The sequence below is a fragment of the Lutjanus erythropterus genome, chromosome 3, assembly GCF_056507025.1.
Source record: "Lutjanus erythropterus isolate fLutEry1 chromosome 3, fLutEry1.hap2, whole genome shotgun sequence".
Lineage (NCBI taxonomy): Eukaryota > Metazoa > Chordata > Actinopteri > Lutjaniformes > Lutjanidae > Lutjanus > Lutjanus erythropterus.
The window spans coordinates 24,957,183-24,977,363 of record NC_139319.1 but is presented as its reverse complement, the minus strand read 5'-3'; the positions used below and the strand labels follow the sequence as shown (position 1 = coordinate 24,977,363).

The following is a 20,181-nucleotide window of genomic DNA, read 5'->3' as shown; positions in this document are numbered from 1 at the left end:
TATCTGTTTGATTGATTTCTGAAGCCAATTTCTCTTTGTAACCACTTAAAAATAATCTTACAATGTCTTCATATTCTCTCTGTTTTAGCAGGTTTGTTGAAACTTCTGAAGAGAATTTATTCACCGTATTTACTATTTATTTATAGGCACAAGTGTTCAAAATACACCAGTGCAACACACCATAGCATTTATAGTCTAATTGGCAATTCTCACCCTAGACGGGCTTTTAAAATTCACAGAGCTCAACATGCACTAACAGTACAAAGCATAAAATCAATAATAGATACCACCATTATCTAAACTGATTTCTGTATTTTTTTTATTTTGACCATGGTTCACCCTGAGTTATATTTACTTCAGTTTGTTGTCACCGTCATCTTTTGTTTCTTTTCACCATCTGTTTGGATTTGCTTTTGCCTAATCTGTTCCATTTATTTTTGTTTTTAGATGGTTATTTAAAGTTTAATGTCTCTTGCTTGGTCTCTTATTTTCTCCTTTGGTTTTTGTGAAGCACTTTTGATGTCTGCTCTCCAAAGGTGATGCACAAATAAACTTACTTTCATTTTGTAATGACAAATGATAGTCAGGGTGTTGAGGTTTTTGTTTAGGGACCGAGAAAGGAACATTTAACTTTTAGGTTGTGCTCCTGCTTGGTAGACATGTGCATTATCTGTTTGTTTGATTTTTGTGATCATTTAAAAAAAAAAAAAAAAGTTAAAATGTTTCCTTATGTTGCTATCCTTGTTTTTTTTTCACCAAGTTTGTTAGCCCTTCTCGAGAGAGTTTTTTTTTATTATTATTATTTTGTTATTTTGACCCTGACTTCAGATTATTGTCACCATCATTTTTTTAAATTAATAAATTAGAATCAGGGTATTTGAGATTTTGGTTTGGTCTAAGAAGGAAACACTTAAGTAGACTATTACATAAAACATCTGTTTGATTGATTTCTGAAGCCATATTCTTTCTGTAATCACAAATAATGAAAATAAAAAAAAATCAAAAATAATTTAACATGTGTCCTCATACTGTTATCCATAATATGCACTTTATCATTTAATAATTTCTTTGATAAAACATGTACCTGTTGATTTAAAGTCATGTTGCTGTGCACCACAATCTGACAATCTATGTTTCTGGCTTCTTCCTCTATCCTAAACTTGTAAACAAGTATTGGTGCCAAGTCCATCTTTGATAAGAATGAATATTTATCAGCCACAATTTACCTCAGTGTCGTCCATTGACCAGCAATTTATCGCATGGTGTCTCTTCTGATAATTACTTCCAACAAGTCAATCATGGTTTGAAGTTATATTCCAGCACTGGGCCGAAAAGTTGTAATTTTGAGGGAAAATTTCACCCTGATTCATTTTGAGGGTTTTCAGACTTAGAAAAAGTCCTTCCATGTTGTCTGAACTTTGCCTGTCTGATCCCACAGTGTGCCCCGCTTTTCCTCTCACAGTGAGGTTTTAGGGAACTTATTGCCCACATAATGCTGGCTCTTAAAACAGTGTGGTATCAGAGCCATTGTGGTCTGCAGTAATGGCTGGTTTAAGGGGGCTGTGGTGAGATACACCGCTCAGGGCTTTCATTAACCCAAAGCTCAGCCTAACTGATGCTTATAGGTTGCCTCACATGACGGTCAAGCCAACAAATTTCCTACAGTTTGTTTTGTAACTTTTGGGACATAATTGAGTATATTTTCTTTTTTAAAAGGACCAAAACTCATTTATTTTTCTGAGGGTGGCTCCTATTTTTATTTTTTATGTTGTTTTAATAATATAAATCAAGGGTTTATAACAAAAACCATTTGAGTTATTTTATTTTTAGATACCCCGTTTCCACAAAATAAAACAATCTAATGATTTTGATGGTTCAAACTAAATTATTTTAAGGAGGATCAAGTTAAATTGAGACTAGCAGACCACATTTTCATGAACATTATTTTAAGAAAATCATGGCAGTTATTGCACTGAAATGAAATGAGGTCAACTACAAGCATATGGTGCATCAGCATCAGGACAAGGGAGTATAAATTATTATTTAAACCACATTTATAGAAGAATGCAAGTCCTCTATGTAAGATTAATAATTCAGTTTACAGATTTTTATTAATGAGAAAATGTCGAATTTGGCTCATTGTTTTGGCAATCAGACAAAATTATATTTTATATTATTAATAGGACAAGTTATATTTGTTTAAATAATAATAATAATAATAATCAAGACCACCGTCGTGTTTTTATTGGAAATTTAACACTTTACAGTTCATCCACACGTAGTTCAGGTGCTTTAATTTTGGGCCTTTTTCTTTGAAATCCACCATTATGATGAATCTACCTGATGAATAAACTCAACGCGGGTTTGTGACATTTTTAAATAAACTTCACAGGTAGCGCATTTCCCCCTCAGTTCCGTTTTGCAGGTTGATATACTGGTAAAAGACAACATGTGTTTTTTCTGCATTTTTTTTTGTTTTCAGAAACATGTTTGCGGGCCATATCTTAAGATTTAGTTTACTTGAAAAAGCCTAAAAAGATATTTTTGATTAGTGGCCACTTATATGTCAGATAAACACCTGATTGTGATGCTAACAAATGTCACCTTCGATTCTTACAGGTATGACACAGAGCCGCACATTTTTTTCGTTTTAGAAAAACGTTTTCTCGGTTTTAATGATTGTTTTCGGGTGCAGTTTTGTTACCTGAGACTTGTAGAAAAGAAAATGTGTCTGGCCTTCCTCTTTAACTTCCCGGGCTTTGGTCGGTCGTGCTGGTTGAGAACACGCAGTGCGGTCTAACTGTACAAACTGTAATTTGTAAATTAATTAAGGGTTAAGAAAAAATCGTGTTGTGGGATTATTTGGGGTTTAGAGGCACAGTTTGGTGTTTTTCCAATCAACTGGTCATTCTCCAAACAGGCCGTCGGGCATGTGCGAGCTTCCCACTCATCATCAGCATCTGTAAGAAGACACCAGAATTAATATTCAAACAAAATGGAACAAATTAAGGAAGGTCAAAGTATACACTGTTAATATTATACAGCCGCTTCAGGTTGATGTCATTCAATCAATAAATTATCAGTGTGGAATTATAAATTGGATTATATTTTATTGCATTAATATTATTTTATTATTAGCTTTATTATTGTCATTGTTGCTGTCGTTGTTTAATTTTCTATTTTAAGAATCTTTATTCACCTCAGAGATTTGATGATTATGTTGTTGTTAATTTTTTTTTTTGCGTAAAAGTAGGCTGATAATAATTTTGATACATATTCAGCCCTTCACCATTTCCAGTAATTATTCCATTATTATAAGTGACTGCTTCATTTGTCAACAGTGTTAACTTGTAGTTTGTTGCATGTCCAAACTAATGACCAGGGATCATTTTACAAGTAATAATATTAACAGCTAAAAATAATTTCACAATAATCCAAATTCAGCAAGGATTCTTGGGATATATGTCATAAAATATTCACATAAAATATTCACATTTGATCTCTTGCACATTTATATAGTCAAAAATAATGAAATTGGTGTGATGAGAATATTTTATTTTCAAAATAACATCGAAATATAAAATCAAATCTCCGACTTAAGTATAGAAAAATGGCCCATAACTCTTAATGGGCAGGAGGAATTAGAGTCAGGCTGCATTATATGTCTTTTAATTAACAGAATCAGCTTTTGATTAAAGGGTTAATGTTAATGTTTTAATGGCACCAACAGAAACGACACATTTTATCTCTCTGATGTTGAGTAAAGGAGCCATGACGGCCTCCGTTACCTCAAAATTCTAACAAACAAACAAACAAAAACCCCTCAAACGTCATCCAGCACAGACTCATTTTCGTGCTAAATTGAATCATCCAAATTAGGCTGAAACAAAAACTTAAATCACAAATTCAATTACAGATGAATAATTGATGAGGCCAAATGTGTGGGGAGGTCAACATTTAATTATTGATAAGCCGTCATGTTGGAGGAATGTCATTAAACGTCTGATTTTAAAGAAAGACGGATAACGACACACGCATATGTGAAAACAGGAACATTTTACACGCAGACACACAGTTGAGCTCAATACTGATTTATCGAGGATCAATAATCCTACATTCATCTGCAGTAAAAACGAACATGTTTATTCTGTTATCTTGATTAAAACCAAGTCTTTTTATTTGTTTAGCAAAGCCAGAAATGTGAAAATACCTGAGTATAAAACAAAAAAGGACAGCTTTTAAAATTTGATTCGTTGCCAGAGCTGCGCAAGGGTTTGATTTTATATTTGAACATGCTTTCTAAAATTGTTTCAGTCTTTTACGTTTTCTTATGTTTGGAGAAGTCAGTTTTATATGCAGCAGTTACCGAGAGCCAATTTTCTTTGTGCCATCCCCCTTTTTGGACACCATGGTGTCCCTACAAGTCCTGCTGGCCAAATCAATTTATATCAAAACGGTTAAACTCGAGGCTTTTCATTCCAGGACATGTACTGGTTACATAAATAACTCTTTTCTTAATTTAAAACTCCACTAACGTTTTGAACTTCTCTCTGGCCCCTTTCCTAAATAATCAGAGCGCACGTCCACGTGTGTTTTACTCTTGTCTTTTTGTCTTGGACGTCTCTGTTGCCCCTGCTTGCTTGCTTGCTGCTGCTGCTTCTGCGTCAGGCCTCTACCCCCAAAACTACTATGCGCACTTTGATTTTTTTTTTTTTTTTTTAAGCAAATTTTGTGTTCTTTGTCTTATTTCCCCAAAGTCAGGTCTTTTATGGCTTACAATATGCCTGTAATATCTCAGTCACATTTAATCCTGTTGCTTCACTGCGTCATTCTGCTGGGAGACACTGTGACAATCAATCTGTGTGAAGTGTTTATAAAATGCTTTAAAGTTAAAGCTCGATAAATTCCACCATCACACTTACCACCAGGATGAATTAACAGAATAAATTTAACCTCATTCAACAAACAAGCTCAAAATATGCCTTCAAAGCCCTCTGAACCTCCTCATATCCTCAGAGTTCCTGGGGACACACTGACAACTGACAGAGGCTTTTAATATTTTGGTGAATCCTTTATTTAAATATTTTGGTGGTAAATTGCATGAAAACAGAGATCTCTTATTTATTCCTAAAGTGAACCCAATAACCTTATAGCTCCAGATTGTAATATTGAAACACCAGTGAAATCAGACATGGGAGCAGCTCGGGTCGTGCCCGGCCATGCCCACAGTGCCCACAGTGCCTGAAACCTCCAGTACATGCAGGCGGTAGGTAGGAGCCAGTGCAGCCCTAATCCCCGCCGTCCGTGATTTAGCCCCTGGTCCTCCTAATTCTCCTAAAGCCCCAGCTGCTCCCCTGGCCGCTCCGCTCTCTCCGCGACAGACTGCACACCGCTCGCTTTATTAATAATTCACCTAATAATTCACCAGTTCGACGCTGCCCCCACCTTCACTGTAAACAACTGCCCTAATTCCCCCGTCTATTATTTGTGTGTCTGTGTGTGCGTGTAAACAGGTCGCACGCTGCTGAGGTGAGCTATTTAGTGGCTGATATTTTTTGGGGAGGGAAGTGGAGGCTGTCTGTCTGTCTGCCGGAGCGCACGGAGAGAGCTTCCATTTTACGCACCGAGGCACCGGGAGCCCCGCGCTGCCTGCAGCCCGTGTTAGACCGACTGGCTACGTGTCGCCGTGCAGTGCAGTGCAGTGCAGGCATTCTGCTTATCGGCGGCGGGGCTGAAGCGATTTGAAGAAGCGAAAACGCAAGCTGCTCTTTCATCTCGTCAGCTTTGAGGAGGAGGCGGCGAGGGACCAGGGGTGTCCCCCCGTTTTGTGTGTAACACCGTGTGTGTGCGTGCCGCTTGTTTGTGTGTGTTTGGAACAAGAGAGAGGAGAGAGGAGAGGAGAGAGAGAGAGAGATACGAGGGTAAAACAGATCGGACGCGCGGCACAGGAGACAGCCGCTTTTGGACACGTTTTGGAGACACAAGCTGCCCGACTGCAACACGGAAAAATATAAGAAGCACAACTTACTTTGCATCACCTCTCCTCTCCCGTCCATTCATTTTTATTAATATTATTTCGGGGAGTTTTTGAGCGTCTCCCAATCTGCTGGACAAGTTTGGCGGCTGAAGAACGCACCTCGGGACTTTGACGCAGACGTCTCCCTGACTTCTTGCTGCTGGACATGGGCGCATCTGAGGCCAAACAGCGGTAGACGGAGGGCTCGGAGCTGCTGTCCTCCTTTTCCTCCTATCTCTCGCAGAGTGGACCCACTTTTGAAAGAGCGTGTTTTTTTCTATCTGGGCCTAAGGCCGACTTGTTTAAAGGTCCTTTTTTTGCTTCCGGCAACAGCGAAGAGACCAAGTCTTCCTCCCTCAGCCCTCACTCCCTCTCTCACTTTTTTGGAAGCTGAACTTTTAAAGGAAAATGGGGCATTGAGAGGGTTGGCAGATCTCCCCACGCTATAATGGTACGTGCTGTGTAACTCAATAGTTCCCCTCTGTTGGTTGGTCTATAGGGTAAAGTCTATAGGACTGAAAATAAACCAAACATTGCGTGTGTTTAACTGCATCATCCCTGCTGCTGCTGCTGCTGCTGCGGAGGTTTTTTTTTTATTTAAAGGTTTCTAATGTCTTTGTAAAAGTCTGCACTTTGTTTGGACGTGCAGAGGGAGAGCTGGCTGTCTGAGCTTGAGGCCAGAGATGACGATACAGCACACCTGTGAGTGTGTGTGTGCGTGTGTGTGTGTGTGTGTGTGTGTGTGTCAGAGGGGAGAGACAGAGAGGTGTGTGTGTGTGTGTGTGTTATAAGTGTAATCACCTTGCTTTCCTGCCAATTTTTAGAATTCAGAAACACCTAAACTCACTTTGATTAAAAAAAAATTAAAAAGCATTTAATATGCTGAGTGACCCACATAACACTGTATTTTAATGCAGCTTTCTATATATTTTTAACCATAAAATATCTTTTTTTTTCCTTTTTTTTTATAGAACTGCGCTCCTTTTCATCTATTTTCTTTAAAAAATCCCCGAAAGACACAATAACGCTGCATAATTATGCCTCTGCTATATGACATAAAAAACTTGTTTCCCAAATGAAACTGATTTAGCCTCAGTGGTGGGTTAAGAGGCTGCAGGCTGAATTGTTTGCAGAGGCGTTTGTAGACACCGATTGACAAAGTGGAGGCTGATCTTCCTGCGCTGCTCAGATCAAACAGAATAAAACACACAAGCGACTGCAGACTGAGCAGATCTGAACGGCCAGCATAGAGATAGCATGTGAGTTTTCATCATCATCATCATCATCATTACTGCTATTATTATGACGACGACATCCAAGCGTTTTATACGCCCGCATGCAGGGCTGCTGCACCGGTTTCCTCCACCTTGCACGCGGTCTGTGTTTTTTTTTTTTTCTGTGTGAGGCGGCGGCTGCTGTTGTGTTTTATCAATGGGCACTTCATTTGCGTAGTTGATGACACTTTATAGCGACTACAAGGGGGTGGGGAGGTGAGGTGACACACAGACCGTCTTTGTGCCCCCAGAACAAGCGCTCAGAGGGTTTATAACGACAGCAGCAGCGTGGATGCGAGAACCTCCGCAGCTCTTCATGATGATCAGAAAATAAAAAGGAAGCATATCTGGTTAGATGATGATGATCTTATTAGATTTTTAAATCCTGCAGCATTTAGAGATATATATGTTCTTTTTTTTATTATCTTCTCATTGCAGTTTTGTTTTTTTCCCCACTGCTTTTTCTCAAGTGATTTGACATTAAACAGTCCCTATCATGCTGCAGTTCAAAGCTTTTGAATTATAATGGCCTTAAATTATAATTATTATAATACCCTACGATTGTGACGTACATTATAATTGATCTTCATTATCAATCCAAAAGATTACAGTAAAGGTGTCATAATTTGACTGTATGTCATGTGTTTTGTAATTTGACATGCACCTCGAATGAGAATGAGGCTTATTATTTCTTGTAGGTTTACACATAGGAGGAATTTGTGTTTTAATGCAGAACAAACAACATAGTAAGTGGAAAGATAAAAGCAAGAAGTGGATTTGTCTTTGGTTAAATATTCAGCTTTTAATTCAAGGGTTAATTATTCTGAAGTGTCTTTAGGAGGTTTTTGTAGTAACATAGGAATACAACACTTTAGAGGGGAAGAATACAGAATGCACATGATCTAAAATGACATTTTTTGGCAACATAATGTTCATATTGCATCAATAATGTGGCCCTTTAAACAGGGTTATTAATACTATTACACAGAAACAGCAGGTCAAAAGTCCTCTGTGGTCTGGACCTCCTGTAATAAACATAGACATGAAATTGAATTGCTTATATTGGAACACTATTTTGATTTAATTTTGAAATGGTAATTTCTTTGTCTCATTGATAGAAACAATAAACAGCAAAAAATAAATAAATAGTCACATAAAGCAAAAGCAATACAGAAGAATATGTGCGATAACTGAAATAGCTTTTGTAAGTAAAAACTCCTCTCATGTGCATTAATTCTACTCATGTTAATTTATTAAACTGATTGTATATGGTAGAACAAATCCATATATAGGACTGATATATATATATATATCATATCAATATCATGGTATGGCACTAAATATCCTGTTAGATTTTGGATATGTTGTAATAAGTGCTGTCTTTTCCTAGTTTTAAAGGCATTACAGTGAAGTGATATAATTTTCTGAACTTCTAGCTGTTCTGTTATTTTCATTTACCCATTTAGTTATTATGTCCACATTATTGATGATTACATATCAAAAATCTCATAATGTTAATATTTTATGAACACATCAGTATCCATATCACCCAACTTTTTAATATACCATTGGGCAGTTAAATCTACAACAATGCATCATCGTATGTTTGCACTATTTGAGATTTTTTGGTATGTAGTGAAAATGTGTTCATCAAAAATATTCAACTTCAGTTCCATTCAATTTTATTTATAAAGCAGAAAATCATAAGAGAGTTAAGTCAGCGCATTTTTCATATAAAGCAGGTCTAGACCGCACTGTTTGTGAAATCAATAGTTCCCTCCAAGAGCAAGCACTAAGGCGACTGTGGCGAGGAAAACCTCCTTTGAACAGGCATCATTGCATATCCTAAAAATATTAAGATATTACTTATGAGCCATATGATGCAGCCTTATGAATCCATCATATATCGGAGTAGACGTTCAGTGTAATCAACAGTAAGCTAAAGTAAAACTACACAGAGCATCTATGAGTCTGCCTCTACGCAGCCAACTTTATAGGAGCAACTTGATTCCTGTCCCCCAGATGAGATGAGTGACACACTGTCAGCACGCTCTGTCACACCGGCAGGATGTGAACACATATTTTCCTGCGTTTTAAATATCAGTGTTACATAACTTTATTATCAAGGTTACCTGCCAAAAATGTTTACGTGATGCGGCTCAGTCATACCTGCACAACAACACAGGCAGGCCTCAAAATGTCAAATTACAGGCCATATGTGATTTGTGATATCAGTTGTCCAATTATCTGTCTATTTCTTCTTAAGGTAAGCACACCATTAGACAATGCTTAGTAATTGGCAGTGATATAACAATCCTCATTTTGTTTTGATTGTAGGCCTATAATTTCACAGTTGGTTGCACCGCGGTTGTTGCAGAGAAAAACCTGCCAACCACAGAACCTGTCAGTCAAATCAAAGCCAAGACTGTTATTGGTGCCAAGCCGGGAGGTGGGCGTGCACCTTAGCATATTATTAAGTAAATTTTTAGAGTATCGTTTGAGTTTAGTTGGAAGTGGGTGAGACATTTTGCACGAGCTCAACGTGCTGCTTTATTGAGTCATACTGAGTGTGTGTGTGTGTGTGTGTGTGTGTGTGTGTTTTGTAATGTAACTCTATGCTTCCTGGTCTTTGTGGTAAACTCTGCTGTATTAGAACCATAACCACAAGAAAATCTCCCCATGGATCAGTCCTTGTGTGACACAAAGGCCTGATTGTACCAGCCCAAACCTCATTGTTAAATGCACATAGGCACTGCGGCAAGGCCTTAACTGAGTGTGGTTTGGCCATTAAAAAAGGATCTGTGTAGGAAAAGAGGTGCCAGTGGCGTTGGGTTACCTAGTGTACGGAGGTGGCGTATAGTGCGAGCAGTGGGCAGAGAAATAAATGTTGCAGCTCTGGAAGTTCAGTGTTACATTTGGCATGGTTGTTATCTTAAGGCCAGCCTGTCGAGCAAGATCAGTAGTTGACAGGCAAGGTGCCAGGCCAAGCGAATCTTGGGGTGTGTCACAATGTGTGCTCTGTTCAAACTTGTTTCACCGTAACAGTTTTGGTGAAAGGATGTATTTCTTTGCATGGGATCTGGACTGCATTGTTAGGGCTGGCATACTTTCACATTCGTTACTCAAGCATTCAAAAGTTTCACCTCACCCAGCTGATTTGCATAAAAGCACATTTGATTTGACACACACACATGGCCGTTTATAGTTTTTTGCGGGCCTGATACAACATTTTTTTGGGGGCCCCTATTTTGTGAAATAATGGTGGAGGGATTCCAAACCTTCTAAGGTGGTCCAGTGGCATGAAATTATCATTTAATCAATCTGGTGCACTTTAAAGCCACAAAATGCAACTTTTCTGCATTGAAATGTCTAAAAACGCTAGACAAATATGATATATTTTGTTAAGCTGTGTACTTACATTATGTGTGTCCAACAATATTCATATGCAGAGAAATCGATAATTTATCCAGGGTAACACTGCATTTCCTGCTAGCTGTTGATAATCAGTTGGTAGCTGCAATAACTTCTGTGAAAACAAGGAATAGTATTTTTCAGAAAGTGAGGAAGGAAGATGACATGTGACTAAATGTAACGTGAATAAAACTTTAATATTCTAACTGAGTCATGGGAGATAGATTTTGATCAGATATATTGGTTGTAAAGATCCCATGATCACGCTACGTCACGACGTCATCAAACTACAGCAGGCTAGATCAAAAACTTTTTTTAAAACTCAAATTCAAATCAAAAATCTCAAGTTGACCCCAACATTTTAAATCTACAGATAATGATAATGAATAGGAAACACAGCGGTTCCCCAACATCAAGAAAATCCTGAAAAATTCCAGAAAAAAAAACGGAATGGAATTACATCTGCCAAATATGCGTACACATACGTATATGCACAACAGGCAAAATAATAGTTTTATACATCAGTCTATCCTGTTGCTAAACCAAAATCAGTGTGCTGCTAACTGAGCTCTAAACCCAGAGGATATAATGTGATATGCACTTAATATTTGTCATGACTGCTTGTTGTACGTTTGTGGAAAGTGTCATATGTGCACTGTATGCTTCATCTGTGAGTGAAATTATTTTCAGTATGTACTGGCTATAGAGTTTTGCTGTGTTGTGTTGTGTTGTGTTGTGTTGTGTTGTGTCATGTCATGCCGTGCCCTTCCATACCATTCTGCACCGTACAGCACCGCACCGCACCGCACCATACCGTGCCGTACTGTACCATACCATACCATACCATACCATACCATACCGTGCCGTACTGTACCATATTGCATAAATAATTTATGTTTTGCTGCATTTTTCTTCATTTGAATTATATCTTATTATATCAAACATCAAAATATAATATTTTTGAACAGAAGGTGCCCAAAGATGCAAAATTAATTTCAGTCTTTGACAATAAAGTTGTATCATATTGTATCTTAAAATGTTCATTTTTATTGACAAGAATAAATTTGTTAAAGAATAAAAAAAATATATATACATATATATTGCATTCTTGCAAAGTGTGCTCATATGAGTGACTTAGTGACATGGCGTGTCACATGTGACAGGCACTGTGTATTTGTCATGATTGTTTGTTGTGTTTTCATGTTTGACGTAGGTGTCATATGTGTTCTGTTTGTTTAATCTGAGTATAATCTTTCAAAATGAATTTCATAGTGTATCATACCTTGAACTACCTAATTAGTTGATTAGTAAATTGAAAGAAAGAAGTTATTTTGATAATTGATTAATCATTTCCTTCATTTTTTCAAGCAAAAGTGTGAAACATTTACTGGTTCCAATTTCTTAAATGTGAGGATTTGCTGCTTTTTTTGTATTATTAAATTATAAGTCTTTGGTTCTTTTGGTTGGATAAAGGGGGCAATTTCTAGATGTCATTTTTGGGCTCTGGGAAATTGCGGTGAGCATTGATATGATAGGGCAACTGAAGTGAAGACAGGGAAGGGGGAGAGAAACATGCAGCAAAGGGCCACATGTGGGAGTCAAAACCCACAGCTACTGCAGAGGACTCACAGCCTCGGTATATGGGGCTTACACTCTATCAACTGTGACAAGCTTTTTTTAAATAAGTTTTTGACATTTTACAGACTAAACAATTAAGCGATTAATCGTGAAAAAATCAGCAGATGAATGGATAATAAAAATATTTGTTAGTTGCACCACTAATGGTATCATAGTGTATCGTATAAAGAGATATATGCTGAATTTTTCTTAAAATGTTTATTTTAAATGATAGGATGATAGGAATTAAAAGCTATAAACTTATTATATTATATTGTGATTAATCATATACTTCTCCCAGCTAGCTGCTAGCATTCTTGCAAAGTGTGCTCACTTGAGTGATGTGTTGATATAACATGTGACAGAGTAAAACTTCCTCACTGGTCTCTGGACAGACAGGCCGACAGGGATACCGAATGGCAGTGATCTGCCACTGAACTCAGATCATCACTACATTACACTGCTTAGGGACCCACTGGTGGCTTTGGGGGTCCCATGCAACTACATATAGTCTGCATGTAGCTAGAAACAGCCCCGCACACACACATGCACCCAGGGCTGAATTGCCGGCATATGTCGAATTGTTTTTTGCTTAAGTCATCTGAAATTATATTGTACTCCTGCCTCCTGCAGTCAGGGCTCCTTAACAGAAACTGTTCACACCATGTGCCTCTTGCCTTCTCCAGAATCCCACCGTTTACTATTGTGTAAAACACAACTGCACAATTTAGCCTAATGCAATCTTCAGCACTGCATCTTGGCTGTACTTCTGACCCAACAAAACCTTCAGGACTCACAAGTAGAGTGAAATAATTAGCCCCACTCTGCTCAGCCATCCATCTATCCTTCTTTTTTTAATGCAGCCCCTCAGTTTCTCATCTTCTTTCTTATTCTCCCCGTTTTTCCCTTCACCCCCCCTGAGATGGCTGTGTGAAAAATTGTATTTTTCCAACATTTGTCCCTGAGGTAGCTTTGGCAGGGACTCACACGGCGGCCATTTCTGCCTTTCATACACCCCTCACACACCGTGGAACAGATCGCCGGTGCGGCCCGGCGTCTTTGAAGTGGTTGCCATCTCACGCAGGTTGGCTGGACTCTCTCATTCTCTCTCCACCATCCCCCCCATTTTCATCCTGTGCCTTAAACTTGGCAGTGTTATTTTCAGCCACCGAATCATGCATGATGATAAAAACGCGTTTAAGACACAATGGTGGTGATAATAATTATGGTTTTTAAAAAGATGGACTGACAGCGCTGATAGTGGTTGCGGCTGATGATTTGTGCAACAGCCAGAATAAACGCTTTTTGGAAACAAGCAAAAGATTGCACCAGGTGTGTGAGCAGTGTAAGTTTTTGTGTGTGTGTGTGTGTGTAGGTGGTGAATTAGTGTGTGTGTGTGTCTGTGTGAGATGCAGAGAGACAGAAAGATAGAGAGGAGGATCATTGATATGTTGCCATTCATGTGCTTTAAAATGGAGCCATCTGAGAACAAATTCCACCATCAGGGCCTTTCATACGCAAAGCTCTGTGGAGGTGTGTGTGTATGTGTGCACGTGTGAGTGTGTGAGCAGGTTTCGGAGATCTCACCTCCAAAGAATTTGGCCATATGGTCGTCAACACATATACCCAGAGAGAGGGAGAGACAGATAGAGAGCGAGCCAAGGAAAGGCTGTGTGAGATAGTGAGGAGAGAAAGTGAAAGAGAAGTGTCTTCTTTTGTCAGTGGAGGAAAGACAGTTTAAAACAGATCCTATACCCCTACCTTAGATCAGATGGCTCAGACAAAAAAAAATCCTCCATCGCATCCCCTACTCCACATATTTGTGGAGTGGGAAAATCTGTCTCAATTAACACATTTGCATTGGGCGATGATGGACTCCAAATAGGTCACTGACTCAATCTCCCGCCTCCGAATCTTCCCTCTAAAATGTTAATTAAGGAGGGCTTTGAGATTTTTTCGCTCAGGGCTGGCCATATGGGCCGGGCATATGTTCTATATATATAGTACAATATATAATTCATACACTGCTGCAGGAGAGAGTGTTTGGGGGCCCTGGAGTTTTTTTGGGGTTTACTACAAAGGGAGTCAGTATGTTCTGGCCTCCCCAGTGGCAGGTACAGAGCTTAGCCTATTCATTAGCTTCATGTTATTCACTGTTGCACAATGGGATTGAGGTTCATCAACACCTGTTTCTTTGGCTGACGACATAAAGAGGGCGTTTAAATTCTTCTTTGTTGGTTGGTTAATATGAAATGAGAGCAAATGATCTATTGTTGGAGTGTAGTTGATATTTTTTGTGCATTGTTTCAAAGAGCTGTTTGGGTCAAACTAAAGGATGAGAAGTATTTGAAAATGTCTGTATATGAAGGCCTACATATGTACACAGATTCTCAAATAGTTAATATGTTTCCTCACACACTCCCAGTTGAACCAGTTGTCCCAGTGCCATCCTCCCAGACTACCATTCACCAGCAGAATGAGGCAGTGGCAGCCAATGAAAACAGCTCTTTCCCACCCGCAGCTTTTTGGGTCTGGCTCAACCAATCAGACAAGGCTCGCTAGTGCACCTGACCCTGTTTCTGGCCGGGGACAGCCAATCACAGATGCTCCGGCACACCTGATGCATTGTGGACTGTTTGCTGGTAGTCGGCAGGCTCGTGCTGGTGCTGGACCACCACACAGGTGCCGTGGATCCGGGCCATTATTCTGACCACCAGCCAATCAAATGCATCGTCTCATTATCACACGTGGTCTGGCAGACTTTGAGTGTTTGCATTTTGTCTTGTGTGTGTGTGTGTGTGTGTGTGTCAGGACGGGACTTTGTTTTAAGCTAAGTTTGGTTCACGTATCCTGCCGACAACAAAATAAAATAACAATAAATATCACATAATGTTGGCGGGTACTTATTTTTTACTATATGTATCAGCATGTATGTGTATGTGTGCATCTGAGGAACTCTGCTGCCCCATTCCCATAATGCTGTGCAGCCTTATCAGCAGACCTCTCTCACTCCGTTCCTGGCTTCATCCTCTTCTTGCAACTCAACAATGGGCACTGTGTTGCCCCCTTAAGGAGCTCGAGGCCTCAGCTATAAAGAGAGACTAAAAATAAAAAAAACATGTTTATGGACTAATAAAGATGATTAGAAATCGCACAATTGCAGAAAAATGGAAGGTTTGCGAGTGCAGATTATCTGTAATAAAAAGCTGAGGGGAGAAATGGGGGAGAGAGAGAGAAAGAGAGTTAGCTGTACAGACCTCTCATTGCGAAGGATATGAATAGCCTTTGTTTTCACCACAACTCAGGGCTGTGTGGTCTGCCAATGTCTGGCTCTTATTATGGGGTTTGTGTCTGTGTGTCTGCGTAAGTGGCATGCACGTGTGCATTGGTGTGTGCTTGTGTGTGTGTTTCTGTGCGTTTGTGTGCGTGGCCATGAGCACATGGGCGTGGAAAAAAAACGTACATACTGTATGCGCAGGTGATTATATTTTCAAGAGGGTGAGAGTATACGTATGTGCATTTAAGCGTTTCCACACACCAGAGACACTGTTTTCTCTCTGCTCCTGTTCAGCTAAATAAATGTGGCATGGGGTCTCGGGCTGGCACAAGCGTGTGTGCACGCTTTTTTATCCGTTAAAGTTGTGAAATGAAATAGGATTTCACAGAACGGCACAGCGGCTGTGGGATTTGGGCTCCCTTCGGCTAAGTAGAGTGGGATAGGTTGATCCAATCAACGGCAGAACTGCAAGGAGAGCCCATTTCACAGCTCCGGGCCCTGCCAGAACCCTGCCTGCCTGCCTGCTTGACTTAGAATACAAATGAAGCTCCCTGAATGCACACTTACACACACACATGCATGCATGCACACTGGTACTTACAGACAGTCTGGCTGGGGATGTATAGTGCAAAGTGTTGTTAGCAGGCGCTGTGCTTTCTGTGGAGAAATGAAACCAGTTGGGGTTATGAGGCTCAGAGGCTGTCTCATATACAGTAGTACAGGTAAATTGTAAGAGTTGTCTCACTCAGTGGAACCAAAAAACATTCATGTTTGCTCAGGGTGACTTCAGGACACGATCGGTTACAAATTTTCATTGGGATTTGAATATATTCTCAGAATTATGTGAATGTGCAAACTTTTTGTTACGGGTATTACATCTTAGGGCTAGTGACACGTAAAATTTGTTAAATAACAAATGCCACACAAAATATTGTATTTTGGTAAAATACTGAGACAGTTCAATGATTAAAATTGTCCGTATCGATCTCTAAATTCATTGCAAATTTATTCTTACTGGAAGCTCATATAAAGTAACAGGTTTAAGCAGCCACTAAATTTCCAAATGCCAGAATTTCTAGTGCCTTAGTGCCAAAAATGATTGAGATCTGCTTCCTAAGAGAGTTGTTAATATTATGAAAAAAATCACTGTATTACTCAATTGATTGAAAGTTTTAATTAAATAACTATGTCTTTCTTCTTTTTTTTAGGCTACTGACACGTACCTGGTGAACGACGATCCTTCTAGAGGCCCAGGGATGCCTGAATGTTTCCTTGTGTCTGATACATATAGGGTATAAACACACACACACACACACACACACTACAAGCTCTCTATGTCTGTCCTTGTCATGTCTCACCGATTTATTTCCTGGACACTTAAACAGGCCCACTCCATTAAAAAGAATCTCTTTTTTTCTCCTTTACAAAGATTTACCGCAGTCAAGAGGAGGAGAGTATTCAGAGTACAAAAGACTCATCAGTGCATGTTGCAGAATAATTTTTACAGGGTCAGACTTCACCATGGGGATGTCAACCACTATATTATCTTCATTCTTTAGATCTTGAATTGGAGGTTCTGTGGGTTAATGTGTCCAGGAAACACACACACACACACACACACACACACACACACACACACACACACACACATTTCTGAGTGTTGTCATTGTGCCCGTTAGAATACCCACATATCCTCTTCCTGTAAAATCTCCCTCATGTCATCATGGATGTCCTGAAACCATGTGTCGACTGTGCTGACGTGTGGTAACAGTGCCCTGCACGAACATCGTATTTCCTCAAAATGTCACTTTTATGTTACATGTATTTTTACCATAAGTTTAATTTACTGTATCTCAGTAGTTTTGGCTTGGTAGCAGAGTCCACACACATTTTCCTCATGTGGGGCACAAAGCCAGCAGCCAGTTAAAATGAAATAAAACGCACAACATTAACCTTAATCCTGCGGTGCGGTGGTACCTGCAGACTCTAGAGGTATACTTTTTGTCAGATCTCACAGGTGCTTTATTCTGCCATTTCAATTTTTCATGGCTTTGTCAATCAATTTTCCCTTCATATCATTGTTCTGTTGTAATTAGTGTTTTTAAAAATAGGTCTCCCTAAAAATTTGGTATTTCGCCCGGCGTGGTTTGACAGGACATTGCAGAGCATGCGTTGGTGAGCTCCGTGACCGTATACAGTATGAAATCGGTTTGAAGTTTGAGGACATATTATTTGGTCTCATATCTCTTGTTGATACTATAGATGCAAGATACTAACTCACATTGATATCAGAATACAGTGCCAGCAGTACAAGGAGTAAACATTTAGTGTAGTGTAGTGTATCTATGTCAATCAATGATCACAAAAAATAAAAATCATCTCTGTTTGAAGTTATAATAAAGCTCTTGTATTTTTAATCTTTAATATAAACTACATTTCAGGTTATGTTTTTTTCAAAAAGTCATGAGACAACCCATTGAGAGCCGACAGGCACACAACACTCTATGTGACACAGGACGTAAGGCACCACCCCTGGGTGAAATCCAAAGTTTTTTGGTGGTCTCTTTAAAAATACCAATATACTGGGGTCCTGGGGGGCTGCAGACTAAGTCCCACACACTATGGGTAGGGTAGGGTAGGGGCACAGCAGACACACATTTCCTCTATTTTAGTTTTACACAATACTCAAATTAATTGCAATGTTCCTAAAGAAATAATCACCTGGACTGTCTGTTCGCACCCAGGTGAGAAAAGGCAAATATCAGCTGTTTGGCTATTCACACCCAAATTCACATGGCAAAGTCCCTGAGACAAGAGATTGCACTGGTTGAATGGTTTAAGCACAGACCAGGGTTCAAGGCCTGTCTTGGGAAACTGGGATTTGACTCTAGTCTGAAATTAGGAGTCAGCGTTAAATTTAATTTTTAGACATAGTTGACAGTTTTTCAAATAATTATTATTTTAAGTTTTCTATCATTCAGTTGTTTGGTTGGGTGGGTGTAAAAACCCACATTATTCCCAGAATGCAAAGAGCATCTGCTCAATATTTTTTTTTTCAGATGACATCAATTACACAAGTAATACTGTGATAAGAAAAAAATAAGTAAACTAAGATGGTTGTTTTTTATAGTCGTTTATTCTTGGCCAGTGATCACAGTGTTTAGTCTTCGTGTGTTAAATTTGTTCATGGGATGAGGGTTCATACAAGTAAAGATATGAGATTTTTTTTGTTTTGTTTTGTTTTTTTTCTGCGTGTGTGGTGTGTGGTCATTTTATTCTCTTTTGTTTAAACAGCACATCGTCTTTCAGGCTGACTTTATAGACAACTGTGTCTGGAAAACCGCTCCTTTGCCCTCCGTGCTGTAATCTGACATGTTGAATTTACCGCTTTAAGTATGAAATTATGACATCAGACTAGAAATATAAATCTATACGTTTTCTTCCTGTTGAATCCAAACACGGTAGAAGGGCAGTAATCCAAACCAGTCGAGTCAAAACGTATATGCAGCCATTTCACACAGTAAACACATAAAAAGCAGCAGGCGTAACACATTGCTCTGCACACACACTCAGATTGCAAACAGATCCATAGAGTCTCTGGGATCCGCACTGTGTATGATATGCTTGTTAGCCATAACGGCCAGTCAGCCATTTCTTTCTGACTGCATATGCCTGTATGCATTTGACTGGCGTGCTCCCTCCCAGAGCACACATAAACAGCTTACTCCAACAATATTTACACTGTACAGCGTAGTAAACGGCACAGTTACACACATTTTCCGTTCACATATTTCCTGCCTTTTCAAAGGCAGCCTCAACCACCTGTCTCACACATTTAGCATGCTAATGGCAGTATCAGTATGCTACATCACTTTCAATATTTAATGGCCTAGCCACAGGCGATGGTAAACAGCAAGTATATGGGCAGTGCTGTGTGTAAAAGGGAGACCACAACATGCTAACTTTAGACACACCATATGTTTTTCTCGTGTGCTTTTTTAATGGCAAACTCAGAATCCACTAGAGCCCTGCGCGCTCCAGGGGCTTTCAAGGTGATGGTCAGAGGGGACGTGTTTGATCAAAGAGAAATAAAGAGGGAGAGTTTGGAAAGAAAACCTGAGCGTCAGTGTTTTGTAACTCCTGTGGTTGCTATAGTTTGTTTGTTGCAGCCAAGCGCCTGTGTTGAATACTGAGATGGTCGTCTTGGTCCAGGCTGCAGCCAAAGACACAAAGACGGACGCTGAAGTCAGACAGACGGACCAGAGGGACAGTGTGTGTGATTAAGACGACAGAAAGAAAGAGCGAAAAGATTATAAGATAGAAAAAGGTCACTAAAAAGAACCACAGCAGAATAGAAAGGAGGTAGAGCGAAGGAAAAAGAGAGAAAGCGAGGGAGCACACAAAGGCTTTGGGGTTTGGGCCTGTGCCGTGTTGGGGTGTGGTTTGGAAAGAGGAGAGACTATGGGAAAGGAATAGACGAGCTACACCTCAATATGCTCACTTTCTTCCACTTTTATTTTGTATTTTTTCTCCTGTTTCTGAATCTAATTCCTTTTCTAGCTGCTCCTGCCAGCATATCTTTGACC

General features: G+C 39.4%; 1 protein-coding gene across 10 annotated transcripts in view; it reads left to right on the top strand.

The window, feature by feature from the left end:
• The first annotated feature begins 5,478 nt into the window (after nt 1–5,478).
• Nucleotides 5,479–20,181, top strand: part of LOC146330097 (nuclear factor 1 X-type-like) — a 133,951-nt gene continuing 119,248 nt past the window's right edge. The window contains exons 1-2 of one of the 10 annotated variants that reach the window (XM_084715565.1): nt 5,479–6,467; nt 16,804–16,887. In XM_084715565.1, coding sequence (XP_084571691.1) covers nt 6,465–6,467; nt 16,804–16,887 — 87 coding nt within the window. In that variant the 5' untranslated portion in view covers nt 5,479–6,464. The remainder of the gene's footprint in view (nt 6,468–16,803; nt 16,888–20,181) is intronic. The other 9 variants (XM_084715561.1, XM_084715563.1, XM_084715558.1 and 6 more) reach the window with 9 other exon arrangements.